Here is a 12735-nt window from a genome sequence, read left to right on the forward strand (position 1 = left end):
TATATTTTGCATAGATTCTAATTTAAACAAGTCAAACATTCAGCTGTATAAAAGGTACTTATATGAAAATGCGTTGGACTTCGTACAACCCCAAGAATGCCATCAATTGAAATTTAGCGACTCCCATACAAAATTTTAAATAACCAATCTAGATTCTTCCTATTCTCGACTATTCCTCCAGGTTTTTAATTGTTTTCATTTCTCCTAAATCAACCCAGTACCAGTGAGGCGAATAAAACAAAAAAATTAAAACAATCCTGAATTTATTGCGAGAAACAAGTACGCTTATTCATTCATACATATATATTTAAGGATATAAGATAAGAGTAATATTATAGTTTTCCATTCTATTTCAATAAAGCAGGTTGCCGGTTACGGTCAATTGATGACAAACACACCTATAAATGGTAGATCCACCCACCAAACTACATTCCACGCGGCACCGTGTACGGAATTCGTAGAATTTGCCGTAGGGCTTCTGAGGTAGCATAAACTAATGAATGGTAGGTATTTGCGTCGTTACAGTAACCAATCGAAATTGTGTAAAACGCCAAAGTACTTAGGTTTTCGGAATAGAAAGATGCATAAGCCGGAACGCACTATTCAAAAGAAACACATGCATATCGTTACAGTAATGTAGTACTCATAAGAAATCGAAAGAGATTTAAATAAAAACAATTATAAGCTACAAAAAAGTGATTACCCTTACATATGACTTTAGGTAACCTACCACATATATTTTTCTGTGTAGTGGCTTTCTAGTTGGTTTATTTTAATTTTTGGATATTTAGTATTATTGCCTTTAATTTAGCAAAAACGGTTACGGACTACGGAGCCCTAAGAATATTAATATCATAGCTTTTACCCTCGAATTTTGTATTTTCTCAATCAAGATTAGTGGTAGGCTAACTAGCTGGTAAAAGTGCTGTTCCCGCGGGATCGAAAAGATCCCTCGAGAAAAGCACTTTTTGTTTTCGATGAAATATATAGGCCCTATCTATGTCCTTCTCTGTACCCCTGTATGCAGAATTTAATCTTGATCGGTTAAGAAGTTTAAGCAATTAGCAAATAAATTCAAATTCGCATTTATAATATTTATCATCACATTTATAATATTAGCTAAGATAAATTCTTTTAGAAACTAAACGTTTACGTAACCATTAAAACCATCAAACTAATTCTGTAGGCAGTAGGGCAAACACTAGTTTGTCAGTCTATCCTTGGCACACTCACTTATCTCCGTAGCACTGAATATTCATTAGACCCGAGACCTACTTACGAAATAAAAGAACTGCATAAACCCCCTCACACTTGACCGGATTTTGCATTTAGGCTGTTCGTTTAGGCGTTTTGATAGTTTTAAAAGTATTATTCATATTCGAAGTGAGATTGGTATTTATTTTAAATAAATAAAACTGCAAAATCTAGCGATCCGCCATAACAGGTGAAACGCTCAATTCAAAATTGTGACGTCACGTCTATTTAAACATAATTTTGTACCGCTTGGAAATTCTGTGCGTATATTAAGTATTTTATGATTTAAAACTCTGATAGTTCGAAATCATAAAATACTTGATATACGCAAAAATATATATAGCAAGCAACTTATGCTTGCTATATATCAAAATATATATAGCAAGCATAAGTTGCTTGCTATATATATTTTTATCAATTAATTAATATCAACAAAACCTTTAATTTCTGCAGAAATAAGATGTAAATTACAGTTTTTCAAAATGAAGGTTATTATTTAAGTTAATGGTGCCGATTCTTTTGTTCAATAGTGCTTGTCGTTAAATCGGCCACCTCACCCTTCAAACCGGAACACAGCAATGAGTGCTGTTTTGCAGCAAAAATGAGTATGGCCGTAGTACTTCCCCGGATGAGCTCTATCACAAAAAAGCTTTACTACTAGTAGAAGTGGAGGAGGTCGGGTATCACAGACGGTTTGTAGCGCCAAAGGATTAGTTGTTACGTGTAATAACATCGATCACTAAAATAATGAATATATATATATATATATATATATATATATATATATATATATATATATATATATATATATATATATATATATATATATAGCGTGATCGTTGTGTCAGATGGCAGTTATAACCTAGCTACGGAGCATTACGGTTGTTTCATTCGCACTATTTGATTCAAACTTTTATTTTTTTTCTGAATTTACGGCAGATTGGCGCAGTGGGCAGCGACCCTGTTTTCTAAGTCCAAGGCCGTGGGTTCGATTCCCACAACTGGACAATATTTGTGTGATGAACATGAATGTTTTTCAGTGTCTGGGTGTTTATCTATATATTATAAGTATTTATGTATTATTTATGTATTTTCATAAAAAATATTCATCAGTTATTTTAGTACCCATAACAAAAGCTACGCTTACTTTGGGACTAGATGGCGATGTGTGTGTTGTCGTAGTAGATTTATTTATTTATTTATTTACAGGAAAACGATACCAGGTTCGCATTAATGCGGGATAAATGTCCGCCGGTCCGGCCATGTAGACGTGTTTTGGGGTATGAACTATGAACGTGGTAGGATCCGTACCCTGGACCTCACAATCATTAGTTATACATGCTAACTACTAAACAAATTAAGAAAAGTGTAATTCTTATATTATATTAAAGTACCTCCTGTCGCGAAAACATTTTTTTTTATTTAACATTAGCATTATAATATGGTACTTAGCTGATATTTTGTAAAACTTCTACTGAAATATATTTAGGTAGCTACTACAATTTAAAATGAATATATATTTTTTTGTCCTTCGTCGAATTAAAAACAACATTAACAAACGTAATATTATTCAATTATATGCTAGCAATAATTTAATACATAATAGCCGCAATAACGGTATAACAAACTAAACAATGAACACGAAATGTCATTAAAATACTGTTTGAATGATAATCAAAACTGCTGTAATAAAAAAAGTTATTTGTGTTAGAAGTTTAAAGATAAATTAACTTTAATAAATACAAGCAGAACATAGGCTAAATTTATTCTGACACTGCACTACTGGAAATAGCATAAAAGCAATAGCTATGCTATTTCTGTAAATAAAAGAGATGTGACAAATTTTGTAAATAAAAGAGATGTGACAAATAAATAAAGTTAAGCAAATAAATAGGTTACATAACTTTAAATGAGGAAGAAGAAGAAATGAAAACATTCGAGAATGTGAATAGGTTATTTCTGTAAACAAAAGATATCTTACGAAGAAATTAAATGAAGACCACACGAGATTTAATCGGGACGGGGGGACATAGAGGAAATAAAGTATAAAAATACTATATAACCCTGTGCTAATTTAAGACTATTTAAGACTTGGAAAGCGCAATCTTATAGTTAATGAATGAATGAATGAACACACACTTGAACACCAAACAAAAGTAACTACAGAAAAATGAGAAAAAACACTATACCAAACTTGCACAATTTGACCGCTTTCTCGCTACGTAGCGATATCTTCCAAGCAACCAATGGCGTAAAAAACACAAGTATATAAGAGATAGGTGGTGCATTTAATTAGCATAAAAATAACTTTTAAGAAGTCAAATCTATAGAGCTTGTCAATCACTGGACGGAATGAGGTCACTTCAAATAAGGGTAACCAAGTCAGAAACTTAGGTGAGATTCAGGAAAATGAACATTAAAATGTTATTTATTGAATAATATCTATTGAATAGCCATTTCTGGTTTGCATAAACGTTTGTATGGATTTTGCAAAAAGTAAGCATCAAGACGAAAATATAAGCAAGTAGTATCTTCGTCCGCGTTTATTACGGTTTTTACAAATGCAGGGGGAACTGTTTGTTCACCTGAGAGAAAAAGTGGCCTATGTTACTCTCTATCATTTCAACTAACTTTTGGTTACTTCATAAAATTCATTGACTGCTTAGTTAGAGCGTTTAGGAAAGACATAAAAAACAAACAAATAAAGACACTTTCGCAATAATAAGTATATCATAATTGAGTAATTTAACGTCTAAGAGAGATTGTTATTATTTAAGTACACTCTGAATTCTGTTTTGTAAATGTATGGTCAACGTATTCTCAAGAACAAGCAAACCGTCAGAAACGGAATGAAGTGTGGGCGTTGCACTTGAAATAGCAGCTGATTCAAAGTAAATAGGATAATAAGATTTATTGTTCAAGTGCTATCATCCTGTTTAAGGTGAACTCCTCAAAATATTAAACCTTACTGTTGATAAACGACAATAACGGGGACTTTCTTTTATCTTGGATCAACTCATTAATGAGTACAAAATCGATGTACTAATAAGACTAATTCATCGAAAGAAGTATCTAAGACATATTTTGATGGATTGCTTACTATGACTTATAAGCTATGAAAATAGAGCATTCTTAACACATGCATGGTTTAACACAAATTGACGCTGAACTTGAAATAATAGATGGCTATTTAATATAACTTATAACGGGCCCCTACAACGTCACAAACTTATCTCTATAAAATATTAGTATAGATTAACACGGTCACCCATCGGAATCTACTTCCCATAATGGTGTAACTTAACCCGTTCCGCCTGGCCACAACCAAGTAGACAGACAGGTGAACGAACTTACGTGATAGAATGCGAACAATTTATATTAATATTATTACCTAGGTCTCGGTGGATGCACTTGATGATTTTGTTTCGGAAGAAATCAGGAGTCTAGCTACGTTTAACGGTTTAACGTTAATAACTGTTGAGTCCAGCGGCTTCTTGCGACTCGTTTGACCTGTCCACGCCTAGGCCTAGTTACGAAATACGTACGCGACAATTGCGCGGGTTAAGCAACGCAACCTAACTTGGTAACTAAATAAATAATAAATATATGTGCCCCATTCATATACTATATTATCTGACATATACGGCACATAATATGAGTTATTTATGTGCTATTACCGTTAGGGATATTTTAAATATTCATTCAATGCGTGCTTCAATGTGTAGCCATAAGTCTGAATAATGTTTATTTATATTAATTCATAAATAAGCATTTTTTTTCATATAGTCGTCATGAATGTTTTTCAGTGTCTGGGTGTTTATATTATAAGTATATGTATATTATTAATAAATATGCATAAGTTATCTTAGTACCCATAACACAAGCTACGCTTACTTTGGGGCTAGATGGCGACGAGTATATTTGTAATATATTTTTAAAAAATAGTGAATAAGTGAGTAACATAAAAACTATAGCATTGAGTACTGGTACTTAAGGTACTGTACACTGTGTTTTGGCCGTGTCTAGATACCACCGTAGTGACCAAATATGTGCCGCAAAGCGATCAGAGATTCCGGTACAATACCGTGTAGAAATCGACTAGGAATATTGACTGCACCATTGCTTAGCACCAGGTGAGATTGCAGTTAAGGGTGAACTTGTAACGGAATTAAAAAATGACTTTCTAAATAACATACCTCATAGGCGGGCATATGTAGGCTGTCCTTGATGACAGGCATGCTGTTCCTCGGCCCGATGAACGCCATTTTCGCATTTTACTCACTCTCACATTGGTATTACAAGCACACACACAAAAACGCGCGTCTTCACTGTATTACAATATGCACTAGCACTTCTTGATATTGTTATGTAACAGATTGTTCGCAAGAGATTTCAATGCTGATTCTGGTAGACTGGAAACACAGTAGTTATATAGTTGGCGTTTTTTTGTCAGAAAAAAAGGGTTCTTTTTTCAACGAGTGGGCTACATGAAAGAAATTTCAATGCTGATTCTGGTAGACTGGAAAAACAGTAGTTATTTTAGCTAGAAAAAATAAACCTTTTTAAAGGAATGGGCTACAAGAGATTTCAATTTTGATTCTGGTAGACTGGAAATACAGTATTTATATAGTTGGCGTTATTTTTGTTAGAGAAAAAAAAGGCTTCCTTTTTTCAACGAGTGAGAGGGCTGATCCATTGCTGATTCTTGTAGACCGGAAATACGGTAGTAATAAAGTTGGCGGTATTTTGGATATAAAAAAACTACCTTATTTTTACAATGAATGGGCTATTTAACATAAAAATACTTTTTAAATATCAGTATATATATCATGAAAGTATAACAACTGTAGTTGATATGTAATTAATTCTGCAAACTTACTATTGTTAATATTTTACTGTCAGTCATCACGTAAGTATAGTAAAATACGGTCCAATTTGTAATTTTCACGGTCTTTACCACTATATCTGGCGATTACGATTGTAGCGCTCGTGTGACCTAGTGCTCGGAAACACATTAATACGGCGCGTTCAATGGAGTGTGTCGAATACGATTTTGAATTTAGGTTAAAATTTGAGTTGTTATTTGACAAATCACGATGAGTCATGAGACGGAGGTTACTCGTTCAGTTTGGCATCGGATCAATCGATGATTATAGTCAGATTGGATAGTATTGTAAGTTTACCTTTGGACTTTAACTCGCAAATAACTTGTGAAAAACGCATCTCTATATTTTTTAAATTATATAATTGCGTATTTATCTTTTTAATTTGATCAGATCTGTTATTTGTCAAATCACGATGACAAATGAGACACAAGACAAAATCGAAATCGGATCAATTCTGGACTACAATTAGATTGATCATGTTTAAGGTTTATTTAACAAGAATTAGATCTGGGTGTCGGAGGATTTTGTATTGAGGACATAATTTGAATTGTTATTTGACATCACATCAATCCATGATTGTAGTGATTACTGATCAGACTGATCGTGTATGTTATATACCTACCTGACCCTCAAACTTGTGATATCCAGTTATCCGCTAACCGATCTCTAGATTTAACCGCTAAACAGTTAAATGTTGTCCATGGTTTCTACTATAGACTTAACTCAGTTAATTAATTAAATTGAGTTTAGTAACTTATAATCAGGCTTTTTTTGTATAATAGGACCTGTTTGCAATTAAAACAACTTCGCACTTTTTCTACAAACCACTAGATGGTATCACGTTCTAACAACTAATGTGCTACTAGTACAATAACAAGCAATTCCTTTAATACATATAGCTCTAACATTAACCAAGGCCACAGGAAATTAGCACTTTTTGCTAACACCGATGCTGTAATGATGTGTTTATTTAAGTATTTCGCGATTAAAAAAAATAACCATCGTTAAGAAAAACGACATAGGTACATCGTACAAGACTTCTAGAAATATAAGCCAAGCATTAATAATATCCGCTGGATTCACAATAATTTTTTTTTTGGATTTTTTTTGTGCACTATAAGTCAGCCTTTGACTGCAATCTCACCTGCTGGTAAGTGATAATGCAGTCTAAGATGGTAACGGGCTAAATCGGTTTCTACGCGACATCGTATCAATTAATCGCTTAGCGGCACAGCTTTGACGGTAAGAGAGTAACTAGCCACAGCTGAAATCTCCAATCAAGCCGGGCCAGAAAAAAATCAGAAATTATAAACTTCCCAAATTCACCTGCGGGGCATCGAACCCGGGACCACCGTGCTTCATGACATAAGACATTCATCAAAATTACGATCAGGGATCTTCTATATAAATGCCTTACAGACATTGCCCCTAACAGGTTAGCCTGCTACCATCTTAAGACTGCAACTTCGCTTACCACCAGGTATTGCAGTCATGAGCTTACTGTAGATAGCAAGAAAAAAATAAGACAATCCCGAGATTTCTATATGCGAGCAGTATGACTGAAATCTGTTCAGACTATGGGTTACGCACAATACGACACTCTAATGTGGACCCGGCGCGGTGTTACAGTTCCGTAAGTTTCTGACTGTTACGACAGAACAAAAGCACTTGTAACAATGTAACACGAATCTTGAAAAGTTAAATATACGGAGGCATAGGTAGATCGAGAAAGTGTTTCAATTATTGTACCTACTAGGTTTCTCCGGTGAAAGTCTGCACTAAGTCTAGGGTGCTACAACCTTTTATGGATAGAGCGGTACATTGCAATTTCTGATTATTATTTCTATGGAATTCTACTAGTAAGGGTCAATTCACGCTATACGCTAAAACGACAAAAAATTTAACCACAAAAAGTAAACACACATTTACAAGAAAAGCGGAAACTTAAAGAAGTATATATATTATAGTAATATATTTTATTTATATATTTGTATAATTAAAGAGGTAGGTGGTGCAATCAATATAATTTTTAAATATTATTGATTGCAGCACCTATCTTTTTTCTATGTTTTTTCCTTTCACGCCTTTGGTTGCCTAGAAGAAATCGTTATGTAGCGATAAGGCCACCTAATCATACTCTCTTGCTCTGTATTTATATCTCTGTAACTACTCTTTTTCTCTGGTGTACAATAAAAGTGTATTCATTCATTCATTCAAGTATGATACAACCTTATCGTTAGTAGCCTCTACCAGACAACCTCACTAATTATTCATTGATATATGTAGTCTTCAGAGGCGTTCACTACCTCGGGAGCTCGTACCCATCACATAATCAGCGCAAAAATGCGGACACCACGGTTGCGACGATGAAGTCGCTTTGACAAACTCCGGACACCACAATAACAACTTAAAACACAGAGGTCCTCGGACATGGCGACCGGCAGGCCGTATATCCACAAATCACAAAATGTAAATGTAATGGAAAACACGGGACTGAAAGATTATTAGATATTGAAGAGATTATAGATATGAAGATTATAGTGGGGGAAGGGCTATACTAATGATAGATATATCATTAGTATAGCCCTTCCCCCACTATTCAATGTGCTCTGGTCCTGATTCGCTCTTAGAGGCAATATGTAACGTGCTACGAAAAATATTTTCTTTCATTCCAAACCTTATTGTGTGGACCACAAGGATTACCAACAAAACATTCCAACCACTTTAATGAGAATCAGAACAATTGTATCGGGTCAAGTGCTTGAAAGGCATTTTGCGTGTGGGTTGCCACTTTGAGACAAGATTTTGCAAATGTAGGTAGCTGCACAATGTTTCCTAAAAGGTGAATATTGTAAATCGGTATTAATTAGAGTCATGTTTATCATGCACTAGCATACCCAGCCCGCTTCGCCGTGCTAGATTTTACTTTATTTTATTTAAACAATAAACTTACATCATTAAATTTTTTATTTATGTCTCATAATATATTAAATCATTTATTTCTCTCCGTATTCATTCTCTTCTCGTGCGGGTGAAGATCATTATATACACCCATGTACACCCAACAATATAATATCATCATAGTATATAAAGCTGTATTTGACAGTTTGACAGTTCAAAAATAGGAGTGCCCCGATCGTCACCAAACTTTACAGGATTACTCGCCACGTCAATCCGGAGATTCCCTCAAAGTTTCATTGAAATCGGTCCAGCCGTTTCGGAGCCTATACGGAACATACCCACACACTTTCTCTTTTATATATATATAGATATCGTGCATAAAAACTGCGACCAAAACTAGCACGAGGTAACATTAAGAGTAAAAATTGATAAGAGAAGTACGAGATTTTAATACATAATAATTTATATATATCACGTAATCAGCAATAAAGGCTCTTTTCTATTTATTTATTTACAAGACCAATGAGGCTGATCAGTCGAAAAGCAAGGTAATAATTATTTGAATTAATTGTATTTGTAGAGTATGTTATATTAATATTTGGTTTACGTATTCAAAACGCAAATATAATTTGGAGCACTGCACCGCACTGCAGGTGAGTGAAGTGTACGTGTACAGGAATAGAACTACAGGTTTCAAAAGCCTTTTCATTTGCGTTAAATAAACGAGCTACAGTGATTTGTGAAGAGAGTAATAAATTAGTGGATAATAAAGTAGAAGACTTTTAATAATTAATGTACACATTCATTACCCATATTGCACTTTCATAAAAACAAACTGTTTCTTGTCAGAGATATATTATAGTGCCCAAGTGTATGAACAAGCAAAGGTTCACTCTCTATTCCCTCACGCTCATAGACCTATAGGACGGCAGATCCGACACGAATGGAATCTGATTTCTGGATCAGGCGGAGGACCTCACCGGCCCCTTAACGTGCTCTCCGAAGCACTTTCTTTGATAGAGAAACCCAAAACTATTAATTGGCCCAACTCAGGGGTCAAACCATTAGACCAACGAAACAGTTCTAACATAATGTACGACATGTCTTTATGTAGACGGGCTTGTTGATTTAATGATGATGATAATATTTTTTGGAATATTAAAAATGTTCCAAAATGTACGTTATTTAAGTTAAACACGTGTCAGTAAATGTATATTACGTATAACTACTGACTTACGTATATATTCAGTATATATACGTAATATACATATACTGAACACGTGCCTCTTCTTCTTCTGCGCTGTTGTTAGCCTTTAGGCGGCCGCTATAAGGCTACTTAACTGTACCTGGTCTTTTAATTTATATTTCAACTCTGTGGCGTTATAAAAGTGTTTTTCATACAATAATATTAGTGAATCGAGCCTTAATATACGGTCGAGTAATCCGCTCACTATGTTTGATTACCGAATAATTTTCGTTCTTTTTATTCAGAAATACGTTCTACTGTAGAAATGGAATAATTTCAATGAAGCTAACAGTGTGTAGTTTTAATTTGCATGCAGAAGAAAGGGAGAGAGAGTGTGTGTGTTTTTTTTCCACCCCAACCGTTGGTTTTCCTAGGAAAAAGAGTCGCTTCGTCCAGACCGCACGAAGCAAGCTATACATGCACCAAATTATACTTGGCGTGCGCTCAGAAAACTATTGGTGATACATAAATTATGTACTACATGATTAAAGAACTTATTATTATATTTAACTTGAAGCTTTTGAGTTCTTAAATTTTATTAGATCGCCGTTAGAAACAAATGTGGGTCACATTTATGACGCAGTATTAATTGTCATTCAAATCAACGATATTTATATAGCATTAAAATACTTTTTAATTAATTCTAATCGGACATTTCATTATGAAACTATCGTGAGTTTAATATATTTAAGTACTACGCCTAAGCAAACAGTTATTTCTAGAGGTGCACTTAATTAAAGAAGTTCTTTTTAACCACTTTGTGTACAACAATAAAAAAAACTTAAATATATCCGTAGTTCTACATGTTAATTGCATGCTATTTACAGAATACGTATTTTAGTATCTTCTCTCTTAATTTAACGGTTATTATTCGTTGTTAGCGATAAAAGCTGAAACCGACGTAATCTAAATTCTCCAAAGTTGGTCATTTTCCTTTACTGACTCCAGATAACATTGCTTACCCAGCGCAATCGACTATTTTTTCCTGTTTTTTTAAGAACAAAAAAACGAAGGACGAAGTCGCAGGGCACAGCTAGTTTTTTTTATACTAATATATAAAGCATTATCTTATACTAATATATAAAGCATAAGAGTTTATTTGTTTACTTGAACGCAATAATATCAGAAACTACTGGTCAGATTTGAAAAAATTCTTTCAGTATTGGATAGCCCATTTATCGAGAAAGGATATAGTTATATGAGAAAGGGTATAGGCTAAAGTTTCGATAAAATCATGTGTGACAAAGTGTGTACCCCTGTACGTTCTATAGCAAAGTACGTGATAGCATATATCTATCTTTTAAGGTTGACTTATACGCGGACGAAGTCGCGAGGGTCCACTAGTTAAAAATATATTGCGAAGCTACTTTCTGTTAGTAGGTATACCTATTTCTTGAAATTTTTCACGAAGCGATTCGCTTGATCTTAGTTTTATATTGATCGTACAGACATTTCTGACATCAATGCAAGAGTACCGTCAGTCGAATATCAATCGCGTCGTTCACGCATGATTGACTAGCCGTGAATCAAATTTGCTCTCTCGGTCGGCGATCGATGGAGATAAATCGTCGAGGAGAGAACTCACTCTGTCTGGGTAGTAATAATAATATTAGCAATGTTGTGTGCTTGTTCGTTACCTACTCACAAATAATCTACTTATTAGTACTCCACTTGCATTGCCGCTAACGAGGCGTAGTTTACGACTACAATGTTTGTTGTCAATTAACTTAAGACCAAGAGGTTTTCGTGTACATGTACCTAGGACACACGATCCAGTTAGGTAGTTCCAATTCCGAGAATGAGGTGAAGCGCTGAATTCAACTCGGAAAAGAACGTCCATATCCCTCAGTGCCTGAATACCAAAGTCTTCGAACAGGTCTTTGACATCTTATGGATCTGAAACGTGGTCGCTTACTATGGGCATCATAAGAAGGTTCAAATTCACTCAGCGGGCGATGGAAAAAGCTATGCTAGGACAATCTCTACGTGATCAAATCAGTATTACCCAGATTCGTACTAGTTACCTATAAAGCTCAACGAATCCCGTAGCTGAGGTTGCTATGGGGAGAGCACATAGTTTGGGCAATCGACCAAGGTGCTGGAATTGCGACCGGTAAACGCAGCTTTGTGTTCCCAACGAGGTAAACAGACGACCATAAACGCCTAGGAGCTGCTGCAAAAAAAAAAAACCCAGGAACGTGTATTTCGGAACTCCCTACAAAATATCTTAGAAGTGATTTTCATGCTGGTTTTTTTTAATAAATTGGCAGTGAAAAATATAACGTACAACGGGAAGCAGCGTCCTCATCTACTGAGATGACCAACCCTCTTCCCGGCGTAGTGATTATGGGCAAAACCTTCCCTTCCCAAGGATAGGCGTTTAGTCTAGAAATGTACTATTGATTGAAACTACTTTGAAATAGATTTTAACTCTAATGAAAAAGTTTT

At 34.7% G+C, this 12735-nt stretch overlaps 1 protein-coding gene across 7 annotated transcripts in view; it reads right to left on the bottom strand.

Annotated features, from left to right (window-relative positions):
* LOC120628427 (mitogen-activated protein kinase-binding protein 1) overlaps window positions 1–12735 on the bottom strand; it is a 125045-nt gene that overhangs the window by 57673 nt on the left and 54637 nt on the right. Inside the window, exon 2 of one of the 7 annotated variants that reach the window (XM_039896791.1) lies at window positions 5451–5666. The exons of the other annotated variants lie outside the window; for them this stretch is intronic. Coding sequence (XP_039752725.1) covers window positions 5451–5519 — 69 coding nt within the window. The 5' untranslated portion in view covers window positions 5520–5666. The remainder of the gene's footprint in view (window positions 1–5450; window positions 5667–12735) is intronic. 7 annotated transcript variants of the gene reach the window in all.

Source organism: Pararge aegeria, chromosome 12 (genome assembly GCF_905163445.1).
Source record: "Pararge aegeria chromosome 12, ilParAegt1.1, whole genome shotgun sequence".
Lineage (NCBI taxonomy): Eukaryota > Metazoa > Arthropoda > Insecta > Lepidoptera > Nymphalidae > Pararge > Pararge aegeria.